The sequence below is a fragment of the Martes martes genome (assembly GCF_963455335.1).
Source record: "Martes martes genome assembly, chromosome: 7".
Classification (NCBI taxonomy): Eukaryota; Metazoa; Chordata; class Mammalia; order Carnivora; family Mustelidae; genus Martes; species Martes martes.
In genome coordinates, this window is record NC_137894.1 from 39,504,683 (window position 1) to 39,523,285 (window position 18,603).

At 36.4% G+C, this 18,603-nt stretch overlaps 1 protein-coding gene across 1 annotated transcript in view; it reads right to left on the reverse strand.

Annotated features, from left to right (window-relative positions):
- The window catches only part of ADAM10 (ADAM metallopeptidase domain 10), a 132,178-nt gene that overhangs the window by 8,720 nt on the left and 104,855 nt on the right, over positions 1-18,603 (reverse strand). The window contains exons 10-14 of the mRNA XM_080807690.1: positions 12,384-12,567; positions 7,923-8,073; positions 6,917-7,100; positions 5,696-5,804; positions 4,766-4,986 (exon numbers count right to left, since the gene is read on the reverse strand). Coding sequence (XP_080663816.1) covers positions 4,766-4,986; positions 5,696-5,804; positions 6,917-7,100; positions 7,923-8,073; positions 12,384-12,567 — 849 coding nt within the window. The remainder of the gene's footprint in view (positions 1-4,765; positions 4,987-5,695; positions 5,805-6,916; positions 7,101-7,922; positions 8,074-12,383; positions 12,568-18,603) is intronic.

Sequence of the window (18,603 nt, forward strand, 5' to 3'; positions counted from 1 at the left end):
GGGACCACACTTTGAAATCCAATGCTCTAGATTATGGTTTGGCAAACACTTCCTCTAAAAGGCAAGATAAATATTTTAGATTTGGGGGGCCAGTCTCTATCGCAACTACTCAAAGTACATAAGCAGCCATAGACAATATGTAAATGAATGGGTGTGGCCATGCGACAATAAATCATTATTTATGGACACTGAAATCTGAACTGATATAATTTTCAAAGAAATGTTATTTCAGTAATATCTTTCGATTTTTCAACTACTTGAAAACATTTTTAGCTTGTGAGCCACACAAAAACAGGCAGTGGGCTAGATTTGGCTCATAAGCCATTCTGCTGACCCCTGGTTCTAGATAAATGGTTGGTTCTCAGTCCTGGCTCCCCACCAGAAATAGCTGAGGAGCTTTTAAAAGACTTAGATACTTTAGCACCATCCCATGAGATTCTGAATTAATTAGTCTAAGCCCTAATTAATGAACAACCAGGAATAAGAATTACTGGTCTTTTTTTTTTTTAAGATTTTATTTATTTATTTGACAGACAGAGATCATAAGTAGGCAGAGAGGCAGGCAGAGACAGAGAGAGGGGAAGCAGGCTCCCCGCTGAGCAGAGAGCCCGATGCAGGGCTCGATCCCAGAACCCTGGGATCATGACCTGAGCTGAAGGCAGAGGCTTTAAACCACTGAGCCATCCAGGTGCCCCCAAGAATTACTGATCTTAATCCATGTTCCCCCAAGTGACTTCTAAGGATATTTAGGGTTTAATAAGCCTTACGTGAATAAAGATTTCTAGTGTCAGGTAAGTTTGGAAAATGAAATTTAAGGATTTTTTTACTGTTGGACTTCCCACAATATTCTCATAAGTATCTAAGAGAGGACTACAGTATATAATGTTTTCCAGATTCATCTGACTACCAAACCCATACATCTAGTGTTCTATGAAGCACTCAGGAAACACTTGCTTCAATCTTTCATAAAGAAGAACAGATACTTAATACTGAGGTTCATAAAGTTACAACAAAATATGAGAGAAGAAATTAATTTAAAAATGAGAAATACAATTGATTCTTATCAAAATAATAATAAAAAAAGAAAAACTGATAAATCTAAATGAAAAGAAAAAAGTAACAAAATAACAGGAAATTACTTTTAAAAAGATGGAGAGGGGCACCTGGGTGCCTTAGTCAGTTAAATGTCCACTCTTTATTTCAGCTCAGATCATGATCTCAGCTAGTGAGATCAAGCCCCCTACTCAGCCCCTCCCCCAGTCGGGCTCAGCACTTTGTGTGGAATCTGCTTGAGATTCTCTCCCTCCCTCTGCCCCTTCCCCCAATCATGCTTTGTCTCTTTCTCAAATACGTAAATAAACCTCAAAAAGATGGAGAAATACAATGATAAATTTGAAAAAAAAATCAAAGTCAAAGATGGTTTTCTACAATGTCAAATCTAATACAAAAGATGTAGAAGATGTGAACACATCAGTAAGTACGGAAGAAAGTGAAAAAGAACTATCAATGCCCTCAACCCTGTTTTTAAAAAAAGGAGATAAGGATACAGGGTCTCTACAGATTTCTTGGTAATCACTTTCAAACTTTCTAAGGACTAGGTGACTCCTTGATAAATCCAAAGGATGTTTATCATTATCTCTTTGCCAGATACAAATAGAGCAAACGTATTTTTTAAAAATACATTCAAAATACTACCAAAAACAACTTTTCCCAGAAAAAAAAGTAGAAGTTTTCTTACATCATTTCCGTGATACCAGCAGCAGTCAGTAACTCATGCCCTGAAAAGTATTAAACTGTTCAGGTTCTTCTAACTCTACGCAATCTGAGGAGAAAAGGTGCCAGGGTATGCTACGGAACGGAGATAAAAGCCACTGGCCCTACTAGAAAAGAAAGTCAGTGAAACTAACCCTCCTTCCTTTCACAGCATCTTACACCACAGCATCCTAATACTCTAGCTTATTAACTAGAAGGACACTTTCCTGACATGATGAAAAACCAGAGCATGAAGCATTCATGTAACAAAATAAACTCTGCTATGCAAGTGAACTCTGCACAGAACACAAATCAGACAAATAACTTTTAAGAAACTGGATTTTTGTTATCTTAACTGTTTGGCCTGGGAATGCCCACAAATGCAGCAACAGCCTGATGGTTCTCTCCAAGCATTATGGACCATGTTATCTGAAAGAGTGGCATGGGAATGTCAACAGTGATATAAAATGAAAGCATTCTACACTCACTTAAGGCAAACTTGTATAAAACTCAAAGTGCCTGATTAATCAGTTTCAGAACACAAGAAAAGACTTCATATTGCTAATTCATTTTAAGAAGGATTTCACTAAATCCTCAAATCTAAATATGAAAAAACGTTTTAAAAATGCTTTTAGGGGGACGCCTGGGTGGCTCAGTTGGTTAAGCGGCTGCCTTCGGCTCGGGTCATGATCCCAGCGTCTTGGGATCGAGTCCCGCATCGGGCTCCTTGCTCCGCGGGGAGCCTGCTTCTCCCTCTGCCACTGTGTCTGCCTGTGCTCGCTCGCTCTCTCTCTCTCTCTGACAAATAAATAAATAAAATCTTTAAAAAAAAAAAAGGCTTTTAGGGACATCTGTGTGCCTCAGTCAGTTAAGCATTTGACTCTTGATCTCAAGTCTTGATCTCAGGGTTGTTAGTTCAAACCCTGTGTTGGGCCTCATGCTGGGCATGGAGCCCACTTAAAAAGAAAAATAAAAAGCTGGAAAAAAAAGTAATACTTAAAAAAAATCATTTCCATTAAATATTTTTGAAATAGGAATGAAGGAGCTTTTGATATGCTAAATAAAGGAATCAAAATTAGAATGGAGAAAAGTAAAAAAAGTAAAAAAAATTATTTTTAGATATGATTCACTACCTTGAAAACCTAAAATATCTGGCACAACATACACTCAAATAGAACATACCTCTGAGATCTCCATTATCAGATTACTTTTTCAAATATTGTCTTCTATAGTTGACAAGTATACCAGATCTCAACTTACTCTTATCAGAGATAATGGGGGGTGGGGAGGGCTGGATCTGAATTGAAAATAAGGAAGTAAAGGACCAAGAAAGGTAAACTACTTAAAGTCACATATCTGACAAATGCCAGAGGATGATATGAATCCTTGCACAATTCCCAAGCCTATACTCTTTCAACTTTGGCACAGTGCCAAAGGCACCGTCAGCTTAATGGATATTTTTTTGAACACCTATTATGCACCAAGCACAGGAGTAAGAAAATGAGTAACATATCATGTTTTAAGGAGACCTAAGTTAAGTCAATTGACCCAGTTTTGGTTTAAAAACTAGGTCTCTTAGAGGAATCTGGCTGGTTCAGTAGGTAGAGAATGCAACTCTTGATTTAGGGTCATGAATTCAAGCCCCATGTTGGACAAAGCACTTTAAAAAAAAAAAAAAAAAAGGAAAAGAAAAAGAAAAGTATTCTCCAAAAATAAATAAATAAATCCTAGGCTTCCTAAATCCAGGTTCAATGATCCTTCTACCTCATAATCATAATATAATCTAAAAATCCTACACTCTAACAAGTGGAGTATTATTCTTCATATGTTTAAGAAGCATCATTTTTAAAAAGATTATTTATTTGAGAGAGTGCGTTCGAGTGTGTGCATGTGCGGGGGGGGGCAGAGGGAGGAGAGAAGCGGGCTCTCTGCTGAGTGCAGAACCCACTTGGGGCTCAATCTCACCTCCCTGAGATCATGACCTGAGAAGAAATCAAGAGTCAGGGGGCTTAATCGACCGAGCCACCCAGGCATCCCAATAAACACCATTTTAATACTGGAGATAATTTCAAAGTTTGTATATTACGAATGTTGTTACAATAGTACCGAAAAGGATGAAAAACCACAGATGACTTTTTTTGTGCCTTTAAGACATCTTCAGTCCCAAACACACACAAAAAATTTAAGAAACAATTTGGGAATGGAGGAAGGGAGGAGGACCTGAGTTCTAAGTCAATTTCCAGAGCAAACTCATTCAATTCAGATGTAACACACGTTCAAATATATACTTGCAAATTTCCTACTGATATTTTAATGTAATCACTTAGAAACATGAATATTTAAGTGACTTCAGATAGTCATTCTCAGCAATCTTTTAAGAAAATTTCAGGTAATTCAACATCTGTACAGCTTGGAGAAATGTGGGCTTAAAAATAATATAGTCCAGTGGATTTATGCCAGATGAACATCCATAATCATTAACAAATCTGCAAAACGCTCTATATCAGATCTTAGCTGTTCAACATTTCTGATCACTGACAAGATAAAAACCAAGGAATTATATTGAAACAGAAAAAACCTGCAGAAAAATCACCAATTTCTATTTCAGCAAAGTAGAAGCTGCAGCTGGCTATCTGTCGTATTGAGACAAGGGAGAAACATAAAAAGCAAGCAAGCCTTTCCAGAACAACTTGAGGAAAATGCCCTAATAATATGGACCAGAAGAGGAAGTAACCCACTCGGGAGAAGAACCAGGGAGCAGAGTAAAACAGAAGAACTCCCCATCATCTACCATCTACTCTATGAATAATATACATATGGAGTTTCTGACCACTTTGAAAGAAAATAATACACAGGGATAATTGAACTGATAAAGTTAATTCCAGTATAAATAGGAAAGAAGTGATTTTTCTCTTAACACTGGTGACTGCTGACCAGGGAAATTACAAAAAAAAAAATTACAAAAAAAAAAATGTTAAGATAAGTTTTCTTTATAAATAAAAACTATACTTACCACAATCCATTCAGCAATATTTTCATAGAGCTCTGGACTAAAAATTGCTTTTTTAAGCCTAGCTAGAGGACCATCAGCATCTACTAGTCTGCACCGCATGAAAACATCACAGTAGCCTCTAAAATCATTGCAAGGGGACCCAGGTTGCAAAGTGATCGTTCGACCAACGAAGTGCATGCTCCACCGCGAAGACCCTGTACTGGCACAAGTTGATGGGTCCACTGGAAAAGAAGTGCCAAATATAAGTTGAAGATCAGATTTTCTACCAGGCTAGCTGGGGAGAGAGGAAGGAAAGGAAAAAAACTGCCTAAAATCATTACCATGACATGTTATATAGACTTGCATTGGTTAAGCTGGATAACACCATTGGTAATTCACCTTAAACATACAATATAAACAAATAGCCAGCAACACCTGATTTCGTACCTACAATGGCTAACGGTGTTTATATTAATTATTGCCATAAAGCTGGCAGGTTTTTGTCCAGCTTATCATATTTAAAACACTGTAGGGATCATAATACTAGAAACAAAATGCTATGCTACATTTAAAATTTTCCAGAGAGGACCAGTATCAGTGGAAATAACCTGTCCAAACTGGATAACAATGTTTAATGTTTAAAACTTAAGAGGAAAATGAGTCCTGGTTGGCTCAGCTGATACAGCATGAGACTCTTGATCTTGGGGTTGTAAGTTCAAGCCTCACGTTGGGGGTAGAGTTTACTTTAAAAAAAAAAATTTTAGGGGCGCCTGATTGGCTTAGTCAAAGAAGCATGCAACTCTTGATCTCAGGATTGTGAGTTCAAGCCCACACTTGGCCTAGAGATTACTAAATAATAATAAATAAATACACAAACTAACTTAAAAAATTTAAGGAGAAAAATTAGGTTTTAAAACAGATTTTATACTCTTGTGTTTTTAAAAGCCTTACTCTTCTTCATACAGCAGACATGGCATAATTCCTTATCATCTTTGCCATCTGAGCTGGCACAGGTACACTCCTCTAGGCCATACTTCTCACAGATAGATCCTGCACATTGCTGCAAGAAAAATAAAAGACCAGTTATTAATCTCTCTACAGTCAACCCTATTGTTCACAGTGACAGGTATACACCTCTGATGCTAAAATAATTAAGTAGAGGGGCGCCTGGGTGGCTCAGTGGGTTAAAGCCTCTGCCTTCAGCTCAGGTCATGATCCCAGGGTCCTGGGATTGAGCCCCGCATCAGGCTCTCTGCTCAGCGGAGAGCCTGCTTCCTCCTCTTTCTCTGCCTCTCTGCCTACTTGTGATCTCTGTCAAATAAATAAGTAAAATCTTAAAAAAAAAAATTAAGCAGAAACACCAGGGGGAACAAAAAAGTATAGATTAATATCAGAAGTGGATCATATAAACACACCCAAAAAAGAATTAAGTGCAAATAAGGTAGCAAATCTTTTTTTTTTTTTTTTTAATTTGACAGAGATCACAACTAGGCAGAGAGGCAGGCAGAGAGAGAGAGAGGAGGAAGCAGGCTCCCCACCAAGCAGAGAGCCCGATGTGGGGCCCGATCCCAGGACCCTGGGATCACGACCTGAGCCGAAGGCAGAAGCCTCAACCCAGTGAGCCACCCAAGAGCCCCAAGGTAGCAAATCTTTTAAAGAAATGGCAACTTAAAAAAAAAAATCTGAACAAAACAAAAACAGAGAAAGAAATCAGATGAGCATCAATTTTATATTGGTTATTATGGCTCCTTTAAAAGAAGAGAAAAATTAAATTTTTCTCATGTAAAGTGACTGTCTAGCCAAGAAAGCTTTAAAGGCTTCACATTCAGGTAAAATGACCAGAAGAGTCCTTTTATGTAGGCTGTTAAAATACTAATTTATAAAACTCAAAAGCAGTGCAAAGTCATATGCCTAGCTATACAACTATTTTTCTCTAGAGACTATCAAACATACGCAGTGGAAAGATGAAAGGTTAGTCAGTAACTAACTGAATGCCACCAGGCACTTATACCACACGGTATATTCATGGCTTTATGAGGTAACAGAGAGGGATATTATTAAAACAGGACCAGGATCAATTACTAGAATGCTGCAGCTTTAAGTAACAAACAATTATTCTGAAAAAGCAGGTTTTATAAAACTAAATGAAAAGGTTATAAAGCAAATGCTTACCCCATTAATGCACACTTGTGTATGCCTATTACAGTCCGTAAAGTTTGGTTTAGGATCAGAGGCTGGGCAGAGAGCTGTGATGCCATTACATATTCCTTCTTTTGCACAGTCTGAATCATCCCGACACTTCTCAGTTTTTGATTTGAACGCACACTGTGCTGTACAACAGGGACCTTGACTTGGGCTAGAATGAACAGTAAAGTTTAGATTAAGGAAAATTACTTGCTTATTTCCTATATGCATAGATATGGTCCTAATTTTAAAATCATAAGTCTCATCTTTTATGTAAGTATGTTATTGGTATAAAACTTCAAGTTTTGGACTAAGAGGCTACTAAATCTCAACATTCTATAAATGTAAAAGAGTGACTGTCTTGTTTTTATAATCAAGGCATACTGTATTCAACACTCTTATTCTACTTGCCTTTAGAGAAAGGCTATCATAGAAAACAGATTTAATATTAGGTGAGCTATCAGTGTGTTCTACTGTTAACATCATACATTAGTCAATTCATCAATTTTTCTCACATTTATATGTTAACATCAAACTAGGATATACAGACCAACCATTTAAAAAGAAGTGCACAGGCAATATTCTGTTGCTTATATCTACCATTACCAAAGTAATTTTGACAAGTGAAATAATTACACGACACTAAGTTACAAGAATCTATGAAATCAGTATTACCTAAATATTTAAAGTTAAAATTCTAAAAATACGGATGAAAGTCACATTTTTAAGTTAGGAACTGAACAGTGTGTATTTTATTGAGCGTCCTGTCTTTTGCCTGTTTTTTACACCCACCACACAAGCTACAATTACAAGGAGCTCAATCTGCCAACCACAGTGCACTCACCAAAGCTACTCCAGAAAAATATACAAGACAGCAGCAAACAAAGACAAAGTTTCCAAACCCTATGTGTCTCTTAAGGTCAGTTTTAAATGGGTTCTAACTGCCCCGGGCTGACCGGTGGCAGCGTCAGCACTCCCAGGACGGGCAGGGTACCTGCACTGCTTCCCAGGCTTCAGCTTGCATTTCTTCCCCTCTGGCTGGTTTGCATCGTAGCAGCACTCATCTTTACACTGGTCACTATAGCCACAGTCACATTCTTCACCTTGCTCCACCATCCCATTTCCACAAATAGGTTGGCCAGATTCTGAGGAAAATCAATAAAACAAAGTAAACACTGTCAGCACACATTAATTTGATTTAAAATGCACAAACTTTGGAGCCTCATAACAAAGGAAGAAAGGACAATTTGACGAATACAAAAAAGTAGAACTAGGAATCTCGAAATCAGTAGAAGACCTAAATTCAATTCTAACAGTGCCTCAGTAAATAACTACCAATGTAGCCGTGGGCAAGTCACTTCCCTTTTGGGGGGCCTCAGCTTATTAATCTGTACAGTGAAGAGATTTGACATTATGGTTCCCTCTAAAGTCCCTTCTGGAAGTGGTAACATTCTGTTTAGGCTACACTGAGCTTTACTGAACAATGATGGCACTGTTCACATTACTCAAATATGAACTAAGTTAGTGCTTCATCAACCAGGAAAAAAATTAAACCTTCTGTGTTAACAGAAAATTTCAAATATACACAGAAGTAGAAGTACAATGAACTCCCATGTACCAATCACTTGGCTTTAACAACTATCAACAATATGCTATAAACAATTCCACCCAACATATTCATTTATTCTTGTAAATACTCCAGGATGAATCTAAGAGACAGGAGTTTTTTTCTCTTTTAAATATAACCATAATAGCATTATCACATCTAACAAAATTAATAATATGCTTTAACAGCATCTAATAGCCAATCCATGTTCAATTTCCTCAACTGTCTTTTTACATCTGGTTTGTTTGAAACAAGCTCCACATAAGGATCCTCAACCCCATGGTTGCTTTTGGTTGATATGTGTTCTTTTAATATATGAGACTCCCTCCTCTCTTTTTACTTTCACACTATTTGTTAAAGAAATTGGGTCATTTTGTCTTACAGAATTGCCATGTTGTGTTTAGCTGATTATATCCTAGTCAATAAATATTTTTTTTAATGTACATTAATTTGTTCCTCAGCTAGACCCAAGTTCTCTAAGGGAAGAACTACATATTATTTCTATTTTTTTTTGTATTCCCAAAAGGCCAACAGTATTGGGTCAAATCTTGGCTCATTAACGTTAGACAGTCTGGTCTAAGCACAGTGAATAATTTTAGAAAAACTTGTAGGCTCTCTTAAAGTTCTCGAATTTTATCAATGGGTTTTAACATCTGTAGAGGAATGCTACTCCTTGTAAGATGAGAAGATCACAGAACTTTAGCATCTGCAGGGAAATGACAAGAATCAAATGTCTTCACTTTTTAGAAAAGAAAACTAACTTCCAGGAAGTCTGTAACTTGCCAGAAACTATATACCGCAGTACAGGCAAATCAGAGACCAAACCTAGATTTCCAGGATCTAAAATCTGGTGCTCTTTTCTTTCTGCTACATCAAATTGATGTGGGAAACCGTTCTAGCACAGGCTTAAAATTGAGAACTGAGTAAATATAAGGGAAAACCTGAACTTAACACAAAGCATATCTGAATCCAAACTATTCTAGAAAGACTAGCTTTATATTTAGAAAATTCATTCTTATCCTTAACCACATCAAATATTAAAGGAAATCTTAGAGCTAACTGAAGATCTATCCCTCTCATTTTGTACCACCTATTCTGTTCTCTAAAACTAGAAGCATGAACATAGACATATATCCTAAGTAAGTAATAATGACTTTGTTCTTAAGTCTCGTAATCATCATTTCAGAATTCACAAGACATGTAATTTAGGAGAAAAGGAAAAATGATAAAGTCAGAAAACCTCTGAGGCAATATTTACTACACATTGGTTTTTATTTCATACAGAAATATTTTTTCAAGTAAGCTAGAACACATGGAAAAGGTGCTGTTTAAATGCAAAAATTATAACAGACACATATCTCACCATAATTTAAGAAACAAATTTCCTTACATAATACCTACAATATGCTCATTTTTAAAAGACAACTTCAATCAGAAAGTTTACTGTGAAAATTCGGTTTACAAAATAAACTATGCAGCACTTTTACATGTCTTAGAAAACCTACCAGTGATAATAACAACAGCAGTAACAAAAACGATACCATCCATGTAATTTGAATCTGCCCTTTTAAAACAAATAGAAGGCCTTAAAAGAAAAAGCCAATCAATATTAAGTAAAAATTGAAACTTGAGTCTGAACAAAAATTTAATTCTTACTCTGGGAAAGATTCTGTGAAGAGTATAAAATGAAAAGCTGCAAACTAGAAGAAAAATATGTGCAGATCAATATCTGACAAATGACTAGTATGCAGGCTATGTAAAGAACTCTCAAAACTCAACAGAAAAAAAAAAAATCCAATGAGAAATGGCCAAGAAATATGGACATTTCACCAAAGAAGATAAACAGACGGCAAATAAAGCACATGAAAAGATGAACATTTTTAGTCATGAGAAAAATGCAAGTTAAAACCACAATAAAATATCACTTTACACCTATCAGAATAGATAAAATAAAAACAATAAAAATGCCAAAAGGTGACAAAGATGTAGAGAAATTAGATCACTTATACACTGCTGATGGGACACTAAAATAATACAGCCACTGCAGAAAATGCTTTGACAGTTCTGCAGAAATAAGAGCAAACAATTACTATATGATCCATCAACTGGACTGGGGGGCATTTATCCCAGAGAAATGAAAACTTATGTTCACATAAAAAGCCTATACACAAATGTTTATAGCTGCTTTATTCATAATAGCCAGAAACTGAAAATAGCCCAGATAGCCTTTAGCAGGTGAATGAACTTTCTGAATATAAAGCTTGTCTTTCTAGAATAGTTTGGACTCAGATATGCCTTGTGATGGGTTCGTGTGTTTGAGCTGTGTTCCCTTGTAGCCTGTGCTACAACTGTAAACAAATTGTGGTACAGACATACCATGGGATACTCCTCAGCAATAAAAAAATTCCTGATAAAGGCAACAATTTGAATGAATCTTCAGGGAATTTTGCTGAGTGCAAAAAGGCAACCTCAAAAGGTTACATAATGTATGATTCCATTTATATAACATTTGGAGTGACAAAATTTTAGAAATGAAGAATGGTTTAATAGGGCATCAGTGAGGGGATAGCAGGAGGGAGGTAGGTGTGTTTGTCCTCAACTAACTTAACAACGTTGTGAAACAGGACAAGGTAGAGTATTTAGAACATATTTAGAACATATTAAATGCCGCAAGAGAGGCCTAACAGATGAACAGATAAACAAAATGTGGTATTATCCACACAATGGAATATTATTCAGCCATAAAAAGAATGGCATTCTAATACAAACTATAATTTGAATCAATCTTGAAAGTTTATGCTAAGGGAACTGAGCTAGACATGGAAGGCCAAATATCATACGATCCCATCTGTATGAGGGACCCAGAACAGGCAAATTCATAGAGACAGAAAACAGATTACAGGTTACCCAGTCAGGAGAGAGGCAAGCAGGAGTTATTGCTTTTAATGATTACAGAATTTCTATCTGGAGAGATGAAAAAGTTTGGAAATAGGAAGTGGTGATGGCTGCACATCGCTATAAATGTACTTAATATCACTGAATTTTAACTTAAAATTAGCTTACCTACAAATTTTGTATATTTTTATTTTTTATTCTTATTTATATTATACATATTTTATATCTTTTTTTCTTTAGCATAAGGCAAAAAAGAATTTCACAGCAGCTTTATTCACAATAGCTGAAACCCAAAAAGCCCAGGTGTTCAGGTGTTCAACAATAGGAGAGTGGATGAGCAAAGTGTGATATATTCAGACAATGCAAGCAATATTAACTACTCAGCAATAAAACAGAACAAAACGCTACTGATGAATCTCAAAATATGCTGAGTGAAAGCAGCCCTTCACAAAAGAATATAAACCATATGATTCCACTTATATGAAGTAAAACAAACAAAATTTCTCTACAATGAAATAAATCAGAATAATGGTTGTCTCTGAGAATGGTTGGGGGCAGAAATGGACTGTGAAAAGAAATGAAAGAACTTTGTGGGGTGACAGAAATATCCTGTATTTTGATAGGTGCTTAGGTCATACAGGTAAATGCGTTTGTCAAAATTCACTAATGGTGGACTTACTGTGCAACACTTCACTTACGTTTAAAAAAAAAACCCACAAACAATATTGACCTTTAGTTATACAGGCTGAAGTGTTTAAGGGTGAAGTATACTGATGTCTGCAATCCATTTTAAATTGCTACAAAAAAATGGGATTGAGGGATGGTTAAGTTAATAAATAAGTTATAAAGTAAATACAGCAAAGTTTTTAATAGTTATAAAATAGAGGTGGTAAGTGCATGGGTGTTTCAAGTTTTCTGAATGTTTGCAAATACATGTTGGGAAAACATACATACCAACAAAACAGTTGTTTCTCTTCTTCTCAAGAACTTGGCTTATATTTCTAATACTACAGAGTGAGAATTTATTGTTGTTAAGTTTGTCCCCGGATGTCGCTCTTGCATACATGATGTAATTGCCATTTTCTTTCTGTCCTAAATTCTTAGACTCTCCTGGAGTGCACTCTGTTCCAGAATCATGCTGCCAAACAGAATATAGAGTTACATAAACAAGAAGTAAAATAAGGTTTTCAGGTCATCTGATTAAATGTAATTTTCTCATCAGAAGAACAATGGAAGCTTGTGGACTCTTCCCTAAAAAAGATCCTACAATTGTTTTAGACTGTGAGAAGGAAAACAATTTGCTCTTTTAGGAGCCACTGTCTTAGAAGGGGAGGAAAAATGAGGGAAGGTCTACCCACAACAATGTACAGCTCTGTAAAGGGGGAGCAGAACGGAGGATAAACCATCATAAAGTCTGTCAAAAATAAGCTCGCCATGCACTCCTATGTTTATTGCAGCATTATTTACAATAGCCAAATTATGGAAACAGGCCAAGGGCCTACTGACCGATGAATGGATAAGGAAGATGTAGTACATATACACAATGGACTATTACTTAGCCATTAAAAAAAAAAATGAAATCTTGCCATTTGCAACAACATGGATTGAGCTAAGAGAATAATGTATGTGAAATAAGTCAGTCAGATAAAGGCAAATACCACACAGTTTCACTCATACGTGGAATTTAAGAAACAAAACAAATGAACAAAGGAAAATGAGAGGGAGAGACGCCAGGAAATAGACTTTTAACTATAAAGAACAAACTGATGGTTACCAGAGAGGGAGAAGTAGGTGATGGGATTAAGGAATGCACTTATCATGATGAGCATTGAGTCAGAAGTGTTGAATCACTATACTGTATAACTGAAACTAATATAACACTGTATGCTAACTACATTGGAATTAAAATTAAAAACTTAATAAAATGAAAAAAATAAGCACCTACTTTCAAAACTAGCAACAGGAATGCAAACTACTTAAAATGACTAAATATTCTTTAATATATATGCTAAATTACTATGATTAGTTCAGAGAGAAAAGATGAGAAAAGACGGGAAACAAAAGAGAATGGCATAAGCTAAGTACATAAAAGACAGGTATCTAAGAGAGTTGACTTACTAACTAGTACGTAAGAAAGATAAGTAAATGCTATTTTTTAAAAAGATTTTATTTATTTATTTGAGATAAAGGGAGAGAGAGAGAGAGACAATAGCAGACTCCACACTGAGCACAGGGCCGAACTCAGGGCTTGATCCCACACTACAAGATAATGACCTGAGCTGAAACCAAGAGTTGTTTGAGCCACCCAGACACCCCAGTAAATGCTATTTTTAAATGACAATTAAGAAAAGCCAAGTGATGGGGCACCTGGGTGGCTCAGTGAATTAGCCTCTGCCTTCAGCTCAGGTCATGATCTCAGGGTCCTGGGATGGAGCCCCATATAGGGCTCTCTGCTCAGCAGGAAGCCTGCTCCCCCCTCTTCTTCTGCCTGCCTCTCTGCCTACTTATGATCTCTCTCTCTCTCTCTCAAATAAATAAATAAATAAAATCTTTAAAAAAAAAAAAAAAGGAAAGGAAAAGAAAAGCCAAGTGGTAAAACTAAAACACTCTTTGCAAGAGTAAAACAACAGACATACATGTGTGTGTACACAGAAAGTTTATGGTGTTGGCAAATATTACTTAAGTATCATATACATACCAAAAAGTACCAAGTACCAAACTATAGCTCCATAAATTTTCTCAAAGTAAATATACTTATGTGACCAGCATGGAGATCAACTAACAGAATACTACCAGATCGTACCGGCACCCCCACCTCCTTTCCTCCCCTGGGAAATAGCCATTTAAAAAACAAATCAGGGATGCCTGGGTGGCTCAGTCAATAAAGTGGCTGCTTTTAGCTCAGGTCGTGATACAAGCATCCTGGGATCAAGCCCCAGAATAGGGCTCCCTGGGAACCTGTTTCTCCTTCTCCTTTCCCCCCTGCTTGTGATCACTCTCTCTGTCAAATAAATAAATAAAATCTCAAAACAAGCAAACAAACAAACAAATGAACCTCACAATGTTCCTCAAACAACAATTCAGAACTTGAACTGTGAAAATCTTTGGATCCTAGAATAAAAGCTCTGTTTAATTAAACTGTTATTTGAATACCCAACAATTCCACCTTCCAGAAAAGAAAGAATGCCCAAAGGCATTATGTTTCTTTTCAAAACCCATCTAAATTACTTTCATTTTCTACTCCCTAATCTGAAACAACTTTTTTTTTAAGATTCTATTCTATTTTTTTTTTAATTTAACTAATATCGACATCAAACATGGGGCTCAAACTCATAATTAGGAGATCAACTAGCTTCCAACTGAGCCAGCCAGGTGCCCCCTGAAGCAACTATTAAACATAAGACCTCTCCTATCACATTTATTCTTCTTGGTACCTCTTGCTGTTCCCCTGAACCTAGATTCAGCATTTAACAACTCTTGATTATTCTCCAATACTACCTTGCTTTATGTTTTCATTCTATAGAATTCAATTTGCTTTAAGATAATGTATGACACTAGATTTATTCTCAGCATTAGAATTTTAGAAAAAGAAAAAAATCCCAATACTGTATAACTCTTGATATTATCACAAAATATTTTCAATTCAATAAATATTACAATGTGTCCGATATTATATGAGGAACTAAAAATATAAAAATATAAAGATGAATTTAAGCATTGTTCCTAGCCCTCAAAGGCTTATATTCTATTTAAAAGAGATAGCATATTTTGATATCCCTGGCTAGTCTGACTCTCTGCTCCATAAATCTATTACAGATATCACTAATTGGGGGGGCCTGACTGGCTCAGTTGACAGAATACGTAACTCTTGATCTCAGGGTCGTGAGTTCAAGCCCTACATTAGGCAAAGCACTTGGTTGCTTACTTACTCACATGCATACATACATAAACAAACAAACAGATATCACTGATCAGTTATTACTTTACTAGCCCAGAGGATATTGTAATACATAATCATTAATGGCCATGGAGGGAGAAGAGGTTATAAACAAGCATGCCAACTATTCATATTTGTCATACTCAGAACACGGGATAAACAAGCATACGAGTAAGCAAAATATAAGACAGAATATAAAGGCTACTTGACTATATCCCCAAAAAGTCCTGACAGTTCAAATGGTTTCACAAAGAAACTCTAAATTTGACAAGAAAACAGAAAAATTTTTCTCTGACTATAAAAACAATACATACTCTTTTAGAAAATTTAGAAGATAAATTTCAATCATACTCAACCATGCATAGTAACTACTATTAACATTTTGGTCTACTTCCTACCTGACTTGTACATAGTTATATCATATTTTAATACAAAACTTGAACTATACCACTTGTACAGTTATATACATGGTTTCTTTCAGCCTAACTGAATAAGGTAAACACTGATTTTTAAATAACTGCAGAGCAATCCAGGATACTTTCCTACTGTGGGGCCATTTAGGCTGCTTAAAACTTTTTGCTATAAATAAATAAAACTGTAGTAGATACTTTAATGCACATAAATCTTTGATAGATTCTGCATTTTTCTTTTATAAAGTTGGATTCCCAAGGGTAGAGTTTCTGAGTTACAAGGTCAAACATTTTAAGGGTCTTGATACATAACGACAAATGAATGACAAAAGGGCTCTATCAATTTACATTATGTAACATGGATCAAGATTTCGGTAGGCAAAGATGAGAAGGAATTGGCTTCCTGGCAAAAAGAAAATTTTAAAGGACTATAAGTAACTTAATTTGACAGGAGAGGGCAGGTAACACTGGAAATATACTTAAACCCAAAAGATGGAAAACGCTGGGGCGCCTGGGTGGCTCAGTGGGTTAAAGCCTCTGCCTTCAGCTGGGGTCATGATCCCAGGGTCCTGGGATTGAGCCCCACTTCAGGCTCTCCGCTCAGCAGGGAGCCTGCTTCCTCCTCTCTCTCTGTCTGCCTCTCTGCCTACTTGTGATCTCTGTCTGTCAAATAAATAAATAAAATCTTAAAAAAAAAATATGGAAAACCCTAAATGCTAAGATAAGGAAACCGTATGAGCAATACCAGCAGGCAGAGGAAATAAGGTTGTAAACCGAAGTGACATGATCAAAACAATCAGAACTATAACCTAGACAAAGATTAATTTGGTAACAGCAAGCACATATTATAACTTTCATACTGAGACAGAAACTTGTCTCATTTATGGTTACAACTTCCCAAGACAGATCTTATAGAGTGGCTAACAACAGGTATACAATAAAGATTTGGAATAGGATAAATAAATGCAAGCGATAGTGTGAACCATTAAGAGAGAATGTAACACTGACATAGTACAGATGTACAACAGGAAAGATAAAGACAGATTTCAGATAAAGATGTCAAGGGAGATAGGCTCAGGAATTTATAGTCCTGGCTGCTCTTAGTAAATGTAAAAGTAATTTAATAGTAAGCACTACTGTGTATGTGCATGGTAGTGTGAACAACATGAACAAAGGAATGGGGTGTGATTGAGCATGGCAGAGTCTTTAAAAGTAGTCTGGTATGAGAGGAAAAGACAACAGGGTAAGCAAAGAACGTGAACCAATTTATCCATTAAACAAAAAGCCATAAGTAATATAAAATTATTATACTAAAAAAAAAATTTCTGGCAGTTGGATAAGGAATAGATTAGACAGGAAATAAAAAGAGAACAGATTAGATTCCCTACTCCAAGTGTGGTCTACAGACAGGGGCAGCTACAGCAACACCTGGGAATGTAAAAACTGGGGTGTATGGGTGGCTTAGCTGGTCAAGCATCTGACTCTTGATCTCAGCTCAGGTCTTGATCTCAGGGTCATGAGCTCAAGTCTCACACTGAAGTCTACCTAAAAAAAAAAAAAAAATGCAGAAACTTGTCCCCCCTCCCCATGGAATCTGTATTTCAAGATCTTTGGTAATTTACAAGCACATTAAAATACGGAAGGCCCGGGAATGCAAGCTGGTACAGCCACTTGGAGAACAGTATGGAAGTTCCTCAAAAAAGCTGAAAATAGAGCTACCCTATAACCCAGCAACTGCACTACTGGGTATTTACCCCAAAGAGACAAACACAGTGATCCAAAGGGGCACCTGCACCCCAATGTTTATAGCAGCAATGTCCACAATAGTCAAACTATGGAAAGAACCCAGACTCCAGATGTCCATCAACAGAAGAATGGATAAAGAAAATGTATATATATATATATATGTATATATGTACACACACACACACACAAATGGAATACTACTCAGCAACCAGAAAAATGAAATCTTGCCATTTGCAACAACATGGATGGAACTAGAGGGTATTAAGCTAAGTGATACAAGTAAATCAAAGGACAATTATCATATGATCTCATGCATATGTGGAATTGAAGAAATAAAACACAGGATCATATGGGAAGAGAGGAAAAAATGAAACAAGATGAAATCAGAGAGGGAGACAAACCATATGAGACTCTTAATCACAGAAAACAAACAGAGGGCTGCTGAAGGGGAGGGGGGTGAGGAAATGGGTGAGGGAATGGTACCTGGGTGATGGACACTAAGGAGAGCACATGATGTAATAAGCATTGGGTATTACATAAGACTGATGAATCACAAACCTGTACCTCTGAAACCAATACTACATTATATGTTAATTTAAAAAAATAAATAAAATGTAAATTAAAGAAAAAAATTGGGGAGGCCTTAGCCTAAATGACAGAGGAGTAGCTGAAGAGTACTATAACACCCCAAGTAAGGGTTGGAATCAAGGGGACTGAGAGAGAAAAGAGAACATTTACTTGCCCTTGAAAAAAAAAATTAACCGTAAGTAATAGTTCTCTGCTCATCTCTACAATTTCAATTACTCCCTTAAGAACAGATCACACAGTGTGAGATGCCTGGGTGGCTCACTCAGTTAAGCCTCTGCCTTTGGCTCAGGTCATGATCCTTGGGTCCTGGGATCAAGCCCCACATCAGGCTCGGCAGGGAGTCTGCTTCTCCCTACCCTTTGCTCATGCTCACACTCTCTCTCAAATAAATAAATTAATTAATTAATTAATAAAGCAGATCACATATTTCCTGCAAAGACAAACCGCTTTCAAAGTTTTGAACCTCTAATGAGAAAAAAAAAGTATCAAGCTC